This window comes from Limulus polyphemus, unplaced genomic scaffold, assembly GCF_000517525.1.
Source record: "Limulus polyphemus unplaced genomic scaffold, Limulus_polyphemus-2.1.2 Scaffold417, whole genome shotgun sequence".
Lineage (NCBI taxonomy): Eukaryota > Metazoa > Arthropoda > Merostomata > Xiphosura > Limulidae > Limulus > Limulus polyphemus.
In genome coordinates this window covers 565,450-583,450 of record NW_013666027.1, presented here as the reverse complement: position 1 = coordinate 583,450, position 18,001 = coordinate 565,450, and the positions used below count along the sequence as shown (strand labels likewise).

Genomic DNA, 18,001 nt, shown 5'->3' with positions numbered 1-18,001 from the left:
TTTAAGAAAGGACTCGTATCGGTAAAGTTTCTTCGGTAAGTTTTAACGGAAAATTAACTAACGAACGGAGACGTAACAGTATTATAATCACTAAGACTTACCTCGAACTGAATTGAAAGCTTTGAGCGGTAGTGAGATTGGTGTTACAAGAGCCTTTCGAAATTGAGATATTATAATTTGGATAAGGATGTTGCTTCTTTAAATATATATGTGATTTCAGAATCCCCAAGAAAATGAAGATATAAAATATGAATAATGTTTTTTCTTTTGTTTCAATTACCTGACTAATATGGTCTACATTACCTACATAGAAAGTTTAAGCCTGATTTCAGAATCCTTGTATCGCTCTAAACGCAACCACAGATTAAGATTATTAGCGTTAACGCTGTTTTGTTTTTTAATTCCATTATATATTATATTGGTCTCAGAATTATTAAACACTGAACTGGGGGAGGGAATTGAATCTTCTCATTTACGATTTCAGTTTAAGTGAGGAGCATTGGGTGGTACAGGGATTTTGATATTTAAAGTATAGGCATATTGACTGATTCTTGTCTTACGTATTTTACTTTTATTGATTAGTTGGTTTATTATAGCAAATTTATGTTTAAGATCAAACTGGATAGGAATAACTCAGACATAACAGAGGCTTAACTTCCTTACTATCTTAGGAACCAAATCACGGATTTACGTATTTACCTCTTCACATCTTGCTTCTAAAGTGTGAAACAGAGTACAACGAAGAAAGCTTAATTTTGACAGCAATATTATGAAAATTGAAGCTGTTTACAGGATAGATAATTCGAACTTGGTTGTTGCATAGTGTAAAATTCAGAATGATGAAGGTAACTTTCTTTACTTTTCACATAATTGAAGTCATTAATTTATAATACTAATAGTGAATATTGAAAACATTACATGTATGCGGTTTGTACATTTTGAATACATGGTACATGTAAGAATCTCGCAGAATTTCAATATAAATAATCATGAGCTCAAAGCTCAATTACATTTTACACTTTATAAATTCCAAGATAATATTTATTTACTAACAAGATAACTAGTCAACAGACATGTTTTAAGATGTGGCTTTCCTATGGAATGTTACAAAGATCAGGGATGGAACTTTGGGTCAGCCTTGTTTGTGAAAATGTGTCAGATCCTTTGGATTAAAAGGACCAGGACAACAGCCCTTCATTCATGTTTTGATGGCATGGTGGCAAGATAAAATAATACACTGATAAATCAGTTAGCCATTTATGTGGATGAACATCAGAAATGTTGGATCAAGATCTTCCACTGTTACAGTACAACAGTACTTCAAGTAACACATCATCATCACTGCTGTTTGCTCAAGAACTTAGTGTCATTAGACCATCTAATTTCTCATCTGGAGAATAGTCACTCATAAAACAATTGTTTGATAGCAAGTGTTTTAGTTATGATCTTCTCGAAAAAATCGGTTCGCAATAATGATAGTAAACCAAATGTCAGAGGAAAGTATAACATACATTAGCTGACCAAGGCAACGAAGACTTCCAGAACTAACATTAATAAGTATGTTGGCTAACCAAATAAAGCAATGGTGAAATTCAGATCACAAAAACACGTGCTTAATTAACGGAAAATTACAAGACTGAAACTTTATTGAGGAAAAATCCATGGATCATTTTAAATCAACAAGTTGACAGGGCATTTACGAATTTTAAGACACAGTTGTCGAGGAAAGGATGAGATACTATATGTAATGTCAGGGAAAAAAGAGTTCAGAAAGATGTCTGTATTAGCTGCAATCAAGAACATTTGCTGCCCAAGCTTCATGCAAGTTGAATAAACATTTCTACCTAGGCTAGCAGCATAATCTCATTATAATGTCTATAGAAATACTATGAGTTGAGGTGATTGACAAGATGTTAAATGTGGTAGAAATCTTGATGAGCATCTTAGAAGAACTACTAAAATAATACCCTGATTATTGAATTAAACATTTATATGAAGCAGTGTTATATATGTGTTCATGAATGAATATATGTTTTGTTATTTGAATTCAGTGGTTGTAGACTTTATTCTTTATGTAAACTTCCTAGAGGTGAAAGTGGAATCAACAACATGTAATTCACCTGTTACACTTAAGGTTATAAACAGAATTAATGAACTCCATAGATGTCATACATGACTTTACCTGGGAAAGACTTAAATCATCTAGCAATAAAATGAAAAGTTACTATGAAGACATTGCTGATAAGACTGGATTTCATTCAAATGACATGGTACATCTTTACAGTCTCCACTGCAAGAAAGGATGAAGTCCAAAGTTAAGCAGGTGCTGGGAAGTGCCCTATGTTATACTGAAGTGAAGCAATGATGTGGTTTACAGAACCTAGAAGGATAAGTGATCCTAGCCAAAAGTCATCCACCATGATCATCTTTGAAAGTATGTTAGTGAGAAAATAACCAACTGGTTAACTCCAGAGAAAAAATTTTCAGTGAAAAATCAACCAAAGATGGTGCTTTCAGTGAATTCACTAATTCACCTTTATTGGAAGAACTCCCAAAGCAATAGCATAACTAGTAATGACAAGGGAAAAGAGGCCATTCCATCTATATACCCTGGGACTGAGAAGAGAAAGCCACCAAAAAGACTTAGTGAATAGAGAGTTTAGTGTAATCTTATTACAAGTTACAGCTTTTACAGTAAGTAAGATTTGTATTTATAACAGTTACAATGTTTCAATTACTGGTGCAATCATTCTCACTTGTGTACTCCAAGTTAACTGTGATAGGTCAGAAATTCATTCAGCAGTATACATTATAACCAATCAGGCTATGACTTGGCTCTTTTTTTTGAAAGTCAGTTGGAAACAGATGTAGCCTGCATGCTGCACCTTACGTAATTCATAGCAAATACACTTGCCACAATGATGTTAGCACTAGTGAATATACAATCCATCTAGTTTCTTTTGAAACAACATGTGTGCAGCTAATTTGATCAATACACTAGCAACATTCATCTGTCAGTGAGTTTATCCATTTCACACAAATACAAGATCTTCCTCCATTGGCTGGCTGCCACGAAGACAGAACTTGGATTCAATGGCGAAGGGATTGAAAGACGGCAAAAAAACACCCTGCACTAGTAACTAAAATTAGGACAACCCAAACCCATTTGGTAATACCTGCAAATAGTTTGGCATATATCAATGAAACATTTCTGAATAAAAATACTTAAAATCAATATTGTTGTAAAGTTCATTCATTGGGCATGTGAAAATGATGAAAGGTCCACTCTAAATAATGTTAACAAATAAGTTTATTTCTTTCCTTCTACAAGCTGCCTTCACTTGTACACTGTCATAACTTATGGGCTTAAGCTTAATAATGGCATTCAAATGGAAGTACTCAGCTAATTGTACTGAGGCTAACAGAAAAATAAACTTACTGATAAATGCTTCTGGCTATTTGGTTAAATAGTGTACAACAACCAAGATGTATCTATTTCCACTGTTACTCTGCAGCAGAAGAACAAGTACATCAACAGCAGCTCTCTCATATAGTTGACCATGTTGTTTCATTAATGGCATAGAAAAGTTTTCTACAGTAAGGGTGACTTCTAACTTTACTTTTTGCTGGAGCTTTATGCCCATTTGTTGTTTACATGACTCCCTATTCTTTCTTCATTTATGGACGAACTTTCCCACCTTTCATTATCAAATTGGGTCAAACTATTGTAGTTGTAGAACGAGTGATGATCGACATACTGCAAGGCTTCCTATTAATAAACCCATAGACTGATTTTCTTAAATAATGAAATTTTTATCTCATTTGGGACAAATGGAGTATTCTCAGTTAAACTTTACCACATAAGTCCAGATAATTCCAGTTTCTCAATGTATGATGTCTGGTCAGCCCTTTGTTGTTCCTTATGTTTGTCTGGGCTCAAAGACTCATCCTTAATGTTTTTCACAGATGTTAATTTCTGACCATCTCAGCTGTAATGGTTAAGTTTTGAACATGAATGGCAGTTCCCTCTTGCTGGTATCTTTTGTGAGTTCTTATTCCATACAAGCTTTTATCTGCAGTTCTTGGCAACATGTACTTTTAAGTTACATTTGAAACACCCATTGTCTATTGGTTTATTTTTTCCATTTTGTGTAACCAACTATATAATTAATCATTTAATTTCTTTTAGAATATCATCCATGGAAGATGATGCTTCAATACTACTTGTTCTTATGATCCTGTAACTTTGAGATGGCATCTTTAGTTGTTTATCTCAACTTTAATGGATTCCAGTTCCAAGACCAACTGTACCACTTCTTTTTAAAGAAGTACATCTGCTTTGCATATCCTTGTTTTTTCTGGCATCTACAAACTAGTCACTTGCCATTATTTCACAAAGAGTGTCTGGGTAAGATAAATGGGCAAGCCCTTTCAAACCTTCTACAAGTTCAACTAAGGTCTCTTCTTTCCCCCATAACCGATTTTAAAATTTTTCTCAGGATATTTCTTTCTGGTATGTCATTCTAAAGCTGTTGGATAAGGCAGCTTCTAATGCTTGATAGTTGTTATGAGTCTCAGCTTGTAAAAGCTTCTCCTTTTAAATAGGCAACAATATGAATAGGACGTTATTCACTATTTCACTATGTTGTACTGTTTGTTTGTAATTAAGCACAAAGCTACTCAATGGGCTATCTGTGCTCTGCCCAACACGGATATCGAAATCCGGATTCTAGCACTGTAAGTCCACAAATATACTGCTGTGCCACTGTTGTACTGAGCCTCTTACATCTACCTTCCCATCATATAATAAAGTGTTGGTTTCTTGATTGGCCAATGTTGAGCTGGCCAGCTAAATTCTGGAACTGGATTTGGTAATGATATGGCTGGGGTAGTCCTGGAAGGTTCTGCAGTAACAAATGGAATAGTAGTAGTGAAAATAAGTGTTGACCAAATAAGATCTCCAATTTCACATTTTGTAGTAAATGGTGTTTTAGGTTTGAGCTCTTGAGCTGATGCAGGAGGTGTGGCTGATTTAATTTTTGCACTTAATAATTCATTTTCCAGATGTTTTATTCTATCACTGATGTTCTACATCATTTATATCTTTCTTTACTTTGTTCATGTCTTTTGTACTTCAATTTTTGTCATTACACTCTTTCTGTACTTTTTATGTTTTGTCACTGCAGCCTCTCTGTACTCCTTCAATCTTGTTGTAATCTCTCTGTACATCTCCAAAAACTTCATCAATCTTTTATAAGCAAACATCTGCCAGTTCACACAAAAATTAAAAAAAGTGTTAGGAAAACAAATTCCTTGCAGTTTAATTGTTAATATCCCCAGCAAATATCAACAGTTGGGCTGAACTGTAACTTTCACTAGGATTTTCATTCAACAATTTCAGTTATTCTAGTTTTATATCTAGTGAGTTTCAGAGCGTCTTCTCCACAGAAAATCTGCTATAATTCAACTATATAGATCAATTGATTTTCACAAAATAACAGACTAACATCTCATTATCAAACATTGCTTGATAACTTGGAAAGTAAAGATCGTAATCCCACTTAAATGGTTCCCTACACTTTTAGATTGACAAAATTCTAGAACCACTAAGCAGTTTTCTAGAACCTTTGAATAGTGCCATCTTCAAAAATCTTAAGGTGTCTGGGAAATTCTTTTGTTCACTTCCCCCCCTTCCCACAGAAATTTAATTTGAAGTATTTTAATTAATATGCCCACCTTCCCCTAATATACCAACAATAAAGTAAATGTATTAGTAATACCATTATGTAAGTTTGTGAACACTATACTAATGGAAAGTTGTAGAATAACGGATATTCTCAAGGTTTACCTCCTAGGTTGAATCCTGTGTCCTTGCACCATGTACCACCTGTCAGAAAGAGTGGTGGAGCAGATTATCCATATTGGCAAAACAACTCACCTTTTAAAAGTAAGAATCCACGAATGTAAGGTATCTGTCTTAAATATAAAAAAAACAACAAATCTAATCCCCAATTTCTGCTACTTGCACACATTGTGATGTAACTAATCACCTTTTCTCAGAAGATAACTTAAATATTTCTGACAACTGGTTACAACTAACCAAGGAAACTTTTCATTCAACAACACCCTCAGCTAAATAATGCAATTAACTCTTTTCCATTATATGTTCTAATTCTTACTTTATCATGTTTTTTATTGCATACTTTTTACTCTTTTTTTTTAAATCCTTTCTTTATATTACCATTAATGGTTCTCATTTATTGTTTAGATTCTGAAACATCCATTATTGTGAATAAACCTGTTGATAAAAATGTTAGTTATACTTGTGGTGCTTCTTTTTATAATAAAATTAAGATTTCCACCCAATGAATACATTGTAAATATGAGATCTTTTTTGTCAGTTTGCTAAGTTAATAAACAGAAAAAACAACAACATAACATACAGTTCAACATTTTATTTGAACTACAGAGTCAGTTAAAATCTTAGTTAGATGTTATTAGCCTGGTGTTAGTTAAAACAAATTCCTTTCACTCATCAAGTTAGATATTATTTAATCAGAAAGTTAGTGATCCAGACAGTGTGTTTTATACCGATCAATCAATTAGCAAGAAAATTCCAAAAATATGAGACTTGATTTTATTTGTCAGTTAGGATACATTATTTTGGGAATTTCTGTTGAAATGTTGTTTGTAAAGTTAGGCTACCAGTGAACATAGCATGTATAGAACATTATTGAAGAAATAGATTAATCTGTTAGCATTAAGTGAACTGAATTTTGCATTATTTTAGAGAAGAATCCAAAAGAACCTGCCCAGTGATAGAACACATTACAATAACGGTTATAAGTCAAGGGCTTGTGAGACATAACCAGGTTGAAGAAAACTGTCAATTGTCAGCTACAAAATGTTTGCTAGGACTCAATCCAACATACTCTAGAACTAGTTTCTCAACATTCTATATATGTTCTTTTTAAATTTTTATTTGCTTTTGCAAAAAGCAAATTAAGATCTACAAAAACATTTTATATACATCACAATAAAATACATTCAAAAACAAGGACAAATATTCAATCAAAATAAGTATTACCTATTGGGAGAAAAAATCATATTACATGGAGAGAAAATTAAAACGTTGAATCTGACTAAAATATGAAAAATGGTAGCAAACTGTGTTGTTTTAAATTAAATATTAAAAATTAACTTACTGTTTCCCAAAACGAACCAAATTTCTATGTATTTACTCACCACTTCAATAAAGATTCAATGGGGGCAGGTGAAATGCCAAGAAATATAGTTTCTTCTTCATCCATACCTGTCGCAACTTTATTTTTTCCAGTTTTACAGCACCAAAATGAAATTTAAGGGCCTTTCCAGGCCCTGAATAACCCAATTTTATATTCTTGTACTTTTTTTGGACTCGTGAAGTACTATAGCCACAATTTTAGTTATACTTGAAGGTTAAAAAAATTTGGCTGGAGAGTTGTAAGAAGAGATTTCATGCCATACTCATCACTTGTAATATCCAATGTAAAGCCATTATGTCCTACAGGATTTTAAACCATGGACTAAAAATGTAAAAATCAAACTTATCATCTTTTCTTTTACTTCTAAAAATACTGATACACTTATGATTTGAAAAATATTCATGCAAGTTCTTTCAATCAGCTATGAATTGCAATGTACAGAAACATCTAGAACTAGATTTTCATAATTACTAATGAAAGTCAGGTTAGTTTTGGTACACAAATCAAATACAAAGGAAAAAACAGTTATATCATGTACTTACAGCATAATTTGTATAATCACATTTTTCCTATACTGAGGCATCCAGTCTCTGATAAATACAACCTTGATTAAAAAGTGAGTATTCTTCATTTTACAGAATTTGGTAACAAACAACAATTGCATTTAATGACACTGAATACTATCACTACAAAAGAGAAACCTGATTAGGCTTGTGAATTCCATTATCACATGCTAGTACACTTGATGAATTCATTTTAAACGTTTAATTCAAAACAAATAAAAATTATAAAAGTCACATATTTAAGTAAGACTATGAAATGTGCAATAAAACAAAACAATAATTTAATTCTCATTGTACTTGAGTCTGTTTCCCACATCTCGGAAAAAACATCCAAAATCATAAAAATCTCAATTAGCTGTAGATGCAGTTAGCCTTGATAGTTTGAATTATCACAACAAAAACATGAAAATGAAATGCTGTGTTATCTCTTAAGTTCTGTGAATTTGGTTATTACTTATGGAATCACATTTATTTTATTTATTTTTTGAACTGATACAAATTTGAGTATAATGACCTATATTGATTAATTACAAATTTTTTTAGCTGCACCTGAATTTTTTACAGTTGTCAGTCTTATTAGCTATGGAAGAATAGGTGACGACAAACATTACTGCAAATACAAATTCTCATTTTCTTTAGAAGGTTGTTGATGCATAACTACAATAATTTCCCCATTGAAATTCTTGATTACCAGAGTCAACAGGATGAAAAGCACATAATATAGTTTAACATGAAATTATTAAATTGCCTAAAGGAATATTTCATAGGTTACAGTAGGGAAAAAAAGAAATCCAACACTTAAATCCACGAAAAAAAAAGTTTTTCATTGCTGATACACATGTTGCATGTAGTGATACATACTCTACCGAAGTCTAAAAATTGTGTATTTTTAAACAGATATCTGAAATTATCCTTTTATTTATTTATGGATAAATGAATACATGTCTTAAAATTGCTTTTCTTTAAACACTATGCTTTGTGAAGTTTACCTAGGGTCATCATGTGGCAAGCTTTGAACAGAATAGTACAACAGTTCAAACTGTCACGTGTTACCAGACAGTAATGATTTGCAATTAAACAATAATGTAAGACATCAGCAATTGCTAAGGGGTAAAAAAAAAGAATAAAATAACTTTATATTTATATGTTTATTAATTTTAAGTTTTCATGATTAGTATTTATGTCAAAAAAAATTTAAAACATGCAAATTGAGGAAGTGTTTAACTGTGCACTGGAATGTTATGACAGTGACTCTGATCCCAGATTCTGTTTAGATTTTCCTTTCAAACAAATACTTTCATAATTTTTCAGAAACTCTTACTAATTTTTAACTTTTAGGCATTAAAGATTGTGATACAGATTTTAATGTCCAATTCTGTTTCCTAACAAAAAATAAAGCAGCTTCTGTCAAGAAAATTTGTTGAACATGACAAATTAAGTTCAATTTATCAAATTAACTCTAAGGTTACGGGAGTGTAACCAAGTTGTATATTGTGTAACCAACAAAGCAACCATGAGATTAGTCATTCTATAACTTTTGATAATGTAAGCATATCTTAATAAAACTTCACAAACTATCAGAAACATTACAGAGCTTTTGCACATAAAAAAATCAATTTTTTAATTAAGTATTTTAACTAAAGATTTGTTTGTGACTTTTTGCACTCAGAATGTTGACTATCCAATGCAAAGCAATTTTGATTTTATGATTAAAAATATTTGTCCTTGTGTGAAAACTTATAAAATTCATTTTTGTAATCTCTGAAACCTACTAAATATATATCAAACGTTTTTCTTTCAGTAATCTTTAAATTATACTTCTTATTTGCTCTACCATAACAATATACTTGATTATCTATGCTGTTGACAAGTTATCAAGCTATAGTGAAAAGAAAGGTTGTAAAGTGGAAAATAAAATGTGTATTTCTGTTAGCATTAACCACAAACTTCAAAATTACTTCTGTTCACAGTTTCTAGTTCCAACCTTTTCCCATCTGTTTCCACTATTTATTTTACTTGCCATACCTAGGGCATTAATTTACCACTTGTGCCATTACTGTTACTGATTGGAAAAATTCTGTTGGGGATAATAGAGGTGCATTGAATAGGCATTGAAAATCTGAAGAACATCAAGTTGCTTTGGAAAATGCAGAACATTTCCTGAAAATAAAAAAAATTAAATGCAAAATATCTGTGAGTTTACAAGTAAAGCTTCTAAAGACAGAGTTGAGAAAAATTGAAATATCAGGTGTCAAAAGTAGAGGTGATTGTTAAACTTTCACAGTGAGGAATTCTCTTGTAAGGTAGATTGAAATTAGAAGCATGAAAAGAAGACAGCAATTTCAACTGCTTTGTTGAATGGCTATCTGAATTCAATCATGTTTTGAAAGATCACTTGGAAGCAGCTCCTGAGAAAGCAACTTACATCTCTTCATCTGTCCAAAAGGAATTAATATTAAGCATTGAAACAGTAGTGCAGCATATACATGTTGATAGAGCAATGATTTCCATGCATCTCAATAAAATCTGATGCAGAGCTTTTCAGTATGTCTGTGACAGTTGTTTCACACTTCCACTGCAGCTGCAAGTTATAACCAAGTTCAGTGTGTGAAGTATTTTGCTTTTGGATACATCTTTATTATCCTTGCCTGTACTCCACATATATAACAAGATATATTGGAAGCCCCATCATAGTCTTGCCCCCTAATTTTGTCCATTTCAATACCCCAATTTATGAGATTTTTGACAATAGCACATGACAGTGTCACTGTGTGTGTTTTCTTTACACATATGAAACCCAGAAAGTCTTCTTGGTTCTTTAGGGTGGTGATGTCAACACAGCAAGTTCACAAAGATACCTGCTCCTTAATGGACACAACTCTTGTTTCATCAGCTATTATTGTTACAAACTTTCTCCTAGAGATGTTATATATGAGTGTCATAGTCAATCACTTCCTACACTTTGTGAAACTCGATGGGCATCTAGAGGCAATTGCTTGAATGCTCTATTAAGCAATTATTCACATGCAGAAAGCAGAAATAATGCCTCTTCATTCACTTACTCTCTTACACAGTTCCCATTTATTTATGTATCTGTCATTAGCCATCACCTTCTTCATTTCATGAAACTGTTGACAATTGCACTGTAGTCAAAAACTTGTGATCTTCTTGCTGCTCACGAAAGGGCACAGCAACTCATGTCAACATTTAAGGGTATATGTGCTAATGATTCCATCTCACAACTTTTGTTCGACTGAGCAGCAAGCACTGCCACATCAATTGGGGTAGAACCACTAAAACCAAAATTAACAGTCAAGCAAGCTCAGCAGGCCAATGCTGGAGTTGCAACCTCCTTGACCACAAATGAATATTTGAAGATAATTTTAATTGAATAGGCTTGATAAATTAGGATTTGAATTTTTATTGTGAATAAAATTATTCAATTGATGCTTGAAAATTTGTCAGAAAAGCCACTTTATCTAAAATAATAAAAGAAAGTGACACAATTATTATTTTTTGCAATCTTCAGACTCATAATTTAATATAACTGATACATTTAACATTTCAACTCAACTATCTCTACCCTTTTCTGGACCACATCATTAGTCATTTGTTGACTCAGTATTCTACTGAACTTATTGGTGTCATGAAAACTGCACATCTGGTTCCACACTTTTTTAGAGAATTTGACACCTGAAACTCTGGATGATAAAAATCTTCCAATGGATGATTTGCTATCATTTTCACAAGAGGTAAATTAATAATCTTGTAAACGTGTTTTACATGAAAGAACAAACTTGTTAATGTATGTCAAAATTTTGATATCACGTGCGTAATCAATTCGGAATAAAAGTTGATCAGTAGCTTACACTTACCTATTAATAATTACAGGTTCAGCTATGGAATAAGAAATGGCTTCAGCAAAATCTGAAAATTAAGAAGCCCAAAGTTCTCAAAGTTGCACTAAAAAAATGCAGTCAGGAATTATTTTCCCAATATTCACACAATTTTGTGCCTTTTGGCTACACTAACCATTGACCTTTGTTCAAATGAACGTTCATTCGCTCACTCAGTCGTCTTAAAACATATTCAAGGTGCAGCATGGCAAATTCCAGATTAAATGGATTGGTTCTTTTATACATTCATAAAGATATGAACGTCACTCTTTTAGATGTCATTAAACACTGGGATTTGCAAGGCCTACACAGAACAGCTCTTGCATTCAAAAAAGTAGTACGTACTGTTAATACATTGTATTTTGTAGAAATGTGACAATATGTGGACAGTCTACCCATTCATTTTTCACTATAACATGATCTTTTGTTGTCCAATTCACTTATATTCAAAATTAAATTTTAAAATTTTGCAGTGTTCTGCTGTAATTATTTTCACCTTGACTGCTGTAAATATGACTGTACAGGAGCCCAAAATATACATTTTGGGGTCATTCAGCTTTTTATACCATAAAATCCTTAAAAAGGCATAAATAAAAGAAAATTAAAAACAAATCTGGGTATACTAGACCAAGGTACAATACTACCAAGTTTCAAGTCAGTCTTACAAAAAATGAGGGAATGGCAATTGATAGAAAAGTGTTAAGAAGAAGAAAGAATAGAAAAACAGCATGTCTCTCAGCAAAGACATAACTAAATGTAAAACAAGACTGACTGTATTTACATTGGAAAAACTAATAAAGAGCTTTCAACACGATTGAAAAAACATTTAATAACTTTAGTTTAAATTGAACCAATGATTAAATATAATCATTTCTTTTATTTTCTAGATAATAAAATAATTGGCAGAAAGAACAATATAAATCACAGAAAAAGCTGAAGAAGCTCTATCAAACAGCCAGAATCTACCATTAATAAATATACAGGTGTACAGTTATATTTATTCCAATTTTCCCCTTACTTAGCCACTATTCATTTCTATCACTGTTTAATGATATATATCATTACTGATACTGTAACATGTGACAGTCTGAACTGTTGTAAACTTCATACTTCATTCAAAGCTTATCACTCGACAACATTAGATAAACTTAGCAAATCCTCTTTGTTTAGATGCTTTTAAACATATTTTTTTTAGACATAATTGAAAAGTATTACTTTGTGTGAGAAATTCTTCCTATAATTTATTCAAGACATCCAAAATATTTGATGGCAGTGTATAAAATCAATCAACTAAAATCAAAAAGAAGTAAAATGCTTCACTCTAACAAACAAATATGATGTATCTGATCTATTGTTTGGTTTCTTAGTGACTGAACTTTAAAACCTTGTCAGAAATAAAAATATTTGCTGCTTCCAATATATAACTTTATTTTACAATGTCAGCACAAATGCAAGATATTTTTCGGTACTGAAAAAGGTACTGCACAGTCATACGTATGATACTGATGTAAAAAAAATAATGTGTACTTTCAGTCTGACATCTGAAATATCTTTAAACTGTAATAAGAGTTCTAGCATTTTAGTAATACTCCAAATAAAATACACAAAGAAAGGAGCAACTGGTTTTAATTCTTTTTTAAAGATAGAAGAAAACCTAAAAGACTAGATCTAATACTAAATGACTCAACTCCTCATATAAATGTTATTTTCAAAATGAAACTCTCATTCCTCAGCTAAACAGTAGCATTCACAAAATTGTGAGCTCGAGACAGAAGATATTGAAGTATTAAAGAAATAGTTGGAACATTAAGCATGACTACTACTGATCTGACTATAGCATCTTAAACTCCCCCTTTGGTAAACACTTGAATTAAGAAAACTGATCTAAAGTTTTGATTTGGAATAATTATAAATTCCAAAGTGATCAGAAAACAAATATATATTTACTATTTCCTTTAAATAATAAGAGATTTTTATTGCTAACACAAATGACATTGACATATAATTTTAGAGGACACATTAATAATATATACATAGATAGTCTGATAATAATAATAATAATAATGCTTTGGTAAAAAAAAATAAGTAATTACAAGAAGTACCAGCTTTGGGAAACAACAGTCACTCTTCGGGTAATTTTACAAATAATTTTCTATTTATGAAAATTATGTCAATTCTGTGACATTAAATCACCTTAGAAAATGGTCCTTATAGAAACTTGGAGTGAACTGATATGTCACAAAACTAGGTAGATAAATACAGAAATCACTGAACATCACACTGATGTGCTATTTACTATCCACTTCAATGAAGTAACTTTTTGTTTTAGTGTTTCAGGAAAATATACATACTTACATACATAAATGGTATATAATAACAACACAAAATAGAATAAAGATAGATAAAAATTTTCTACATGAAAAATAAACATTTTATTCTACTACAGATTCTGGATAAACAGATGGTTTATAAAAATTATATTCTAACCCCTCCCCCATAATTTCCATAACCCAAGTCTTATAAATAAGCTAATAACTGTAGTTAAATTGGGTGATGTCCAGCAAACTTCCTAAATTATCACTCAATAATACTTAGGTAAATATATTAACATCACATCAATAAGTAAAAACTAATATGTATCAAAATAATGAAGGTATTAAGTCAAACTGAAGCCCAATTTATATATATACATGGGTGAAAGTGTCCGATGGTAATTGCGACTGAAGCATATCTATTGGCTGGGGGTTTGGGGGCCTAGGTCCCCAAAAGATGCATTCTGAGCCATTTTAGACAACTTTCAGAATCAGATTTTAACTTGGCTTTGTAGAAACAAAGAAATTCAAAAATCATTTTCAACTTCTTACCATGTTACCAGCTGGACCAACCTGATAATCACACAAGACTATTTAATTTTTTAAACGTTAATACTCAATCCTTTTACATGTATGCCCATTTAATTCCAGTTGTGCATAAAAAAAACAACATATCACTGAATTAACCAATTATGATCTTTTCCTTGTAAAAATTAAAATGGTTGGAAGTTTAGACCAATAAAATTTAAAATGTGTTTAGGTCACATTAAATTTAAATCATGCCTGGGAAAAGCTATTTTGACACATTTGAATCTACAGACAGAGAACTTTCATCCATGTATGTAACAAAATGAGTTAAACAAGTATTCAAATCTTGATTTTCTTATGAACATAAAAAAGAATAGTTTTACAAATGCCCTGAAATTTACACCACATACAAAATAATACTTAAAAAATTACAACAATAGTTGTGAGTCCTATACGTAACTGTTAATAAAATATTATAGAAAATAAAATTAATACAAAACTTGTTACTGATGGCTTCAGCACTAATACTAATAGAGATGTGGTGACCATTGTTTTGAGAGGATGTTTTCTTCTGTGGATAAACTATCACAGATGCATTGAGTTAATGCCACTTGGCTTTCTGGGCAAAAATGTCTGCTCGAAGATTTTGTGCAAAACAAATCCCAAGTATCTATAGAAAAAATATGTATTTAATAGTTTATAAAAGATTTGTAATTTCACTACAGAGATACTTATTTCTCTTTATGTTCTTAGAATAGAAAAACACCTCAACTTGCAAAAATTGATATATATATAGTTGTTGTATATTACTCTAAATTTAAGATTTAACCAGGTCAAGATTGATTATAAATCTGGAGTTTGTGATATCTGTTAAACATTGAAGTTTATTAAAAATAACTTACAACAATAGCTGTGGATTAGGTTTTCCATTCTGTTTAGATGAAATGTTATTAACTATTTTCACTGAGGAATTATTCAACATTGTTTGCCTATCCTTTGATAAATATTTTCTGGTCAAACATTGACTACCCTTTTTTGTAGAATAATATGGAAATATCAGAAGTTGACCCTATGCTTCCTATTACTTGCAACTGCAAAGGTGTTTCAAGTACAATAAATGTAGTAGATGTGGATGTTGCCATGATGAGATATCTATTAGAACAGCATTTCCCAACCGGTGGTTTAGGAACCCCTAGGGGTTCAAGAGAGAATTCTGAGGGGCTTTATAAAAAAATTTCCTGGTTTTACAGTTCTTGCCAATATCTTAATTTCCTTCTAATTTATTAAAATATTTACAGAATGATTGTTTGTAGTTTGTAGTTATGCACAAAGCTTCACAATGGGCTATCTGTGCTCTGCCCACCATGGGTTTCTAGCATTGTAACTCCGCAGACATACCGGTGTGCCACTGGGGGTCTTACAGAAGGAAATAACTTGATGCAGAGCCAGATTTAAGACAATATCTCTCTTCTGTTGAGCCAAACTTTAAAGCACTGTATTCTTCAAAACAAGTTCAGAAGTTTCATTATTTTTAGTTAAATGGTTTTGTTTTCAGTTTTTGTTATTATGTTTTATCAAGAATTATATTTCAATTTTACTGGGTAATAGTTTTCACTGCAAAAACTATTATTACTTATAGGGTTCACTAAGAGTAAAAGGTTGGGAACTGCTGCAATAAAAGAACAATAAAGGAAAAGAGAGTTTGCAAAAATGAATATTAAGAAAACTAAGTGAAAAGAAGAAATACCTCTTTTTTTCAAAAGCAAAAATTACTGTTGTTCTTGGTCTTGAAGATGGTAATTCAGATGTTAGTGAAGCAACACTTAATTAAAATGCTTCTGGCTATTGTTTGCATTGAAATATCCATGTTTCTGGCAAAGTTTACAGCAAAAATGGCAATCAATCCTCATCAAAATATTGAAATTTGAAAACTAGTTTAGAAGTTGTATCAAAATCAGTTTAATTTTTTGTTCTAGTTTTGAACTTTTTTTAGACACAAGACTACATAATATTACAACTAAGAGCGAAAAATTAGTACTTTTGGATCTGATGTGAAAACTTATCAACATTTGAAGGATTTTGACTTGGTTAAATCAAGGATTCAGAATTAAGAAAAAATAAGTAACTTAAAAAAGTAAAAAAAAAAAAAAAGACTTCAACCAACAACTTGGTTTGGCATTAAGTCTTTTTCAAGTCTCATTTTTATAATAAAATATCTTTAAGTTGAAGTGTTCTGAATATTAATGCTAACCAGCTCTAAATAAATAACACATAATTAAATCACAAACTGTCATATCTGTATTTATTAGTTAATCAGTGGATGAAAACCAAAAGCAAAAAAGGATATTTTCTATACATCTAAGCTATTTTTTATGTTTCAAAAGTATACAATTGAAATAACTTATATCAAGAAAATGCTATATTAAATATGATTCAATGTTTAATAAAAAAATTATCTCAGTACCAAAGTATTTTACATATAGTAAAAACAAAGTAACTACTATAAACATAATTTTAATTGTACATAATTATTACTTAGCAAAAATTTTTTTATTGAAATTGTTGTTTCTCATCATAATAAATATTTTCTTCAGAAACAAAGACATGAACAACTATTTTTAAAGGTAGTTGAGGTAAAATGAGTCAGTTATACATGGATATAGTTACATAAACAATTTTAGTTTTTGTAACTAACAGCAGCTTACTAATAATAGCATTCTTCAGATGGTTCTTTGTTGTCTTTTAAAAACAGAGTAATGAGTTTGTTTCTTTGTAGGATTGTGAATAGGATTAAAAGAACAACATGAAAGTAATTTTACTCTTGTGTGCTTGTGACTCATCTAACCTATATAAAAGCCAGTGTGTGTCACATCACACTTGATTTTTCAAGTTATAAAAGCCAAAATGTATTTATCCAGATTGAATAGTTTGATTACTGTCTACCCATTATGATTTTATTGATGGGGGAGCAAGAGGGCCATGATGGGAGGTGCCGTGAGTGTTGGTATAATAGGCCTAAGAGAAAGATGTAGTGTGGGATCACCTAGCCAAGAGCCATGTGCATAAAATTTATCATGAAAGTAAAAATATCAATTCAATTTTAAACTTAAATCATTTCTGAATTAAGCTATTTTCTGTTATATCACCAACATTTTACAAAAAAAACAAGCCTCTTTAATCCTCAGAGACTCTAAATTAAGAAATCTACAAATATTTTTCCAATTTTGTTGTCTGTATATTTCATTTTATACTTTCAGTAGATAGACTAACAACAATATTAGGTTATACTTTTGTTTCTAAGCAACATGACATAAAAGCCATTGTTGGAATGTAGTGTTACCAAAACACACTGGCATTTTTATATATTGGAAGTTGTTAATCTAATTGATTTGTACCAATAATTATTCTATGAATATGCCACAAATTTATTTCATGAATGATCTTAATTTTGACTGGCT

The 18,001-nt window shown here is 31.2% G+C and overlaps 1 protein-coding gene across 1 annotated transcript in view; it reads right to left on the bottom strand.

Annotated features, from left to right (window-relative positions):
• Positions 1-12,167: 12,167 nt before the first annotated feature.
• The window catches only part of LOC106458107 (tetraspanin-17-like), a 28,674-nt gene continuing 22,840 nt past the window's right edge, over positions 12,168-18,001 (bottom strand). The window contains exon 8 of the mRNA XM_013917564.2: positions 12,168-15,213. Within this exon, the coding sequence (XP_013773018.1) occupies positions 15,145-15,213 (69 nt within the window). The 3' untranslated portion in view covers positions 12,168-15,144. The remainder of the gene's footprint in view (positions 15,214-18,001) is intronic.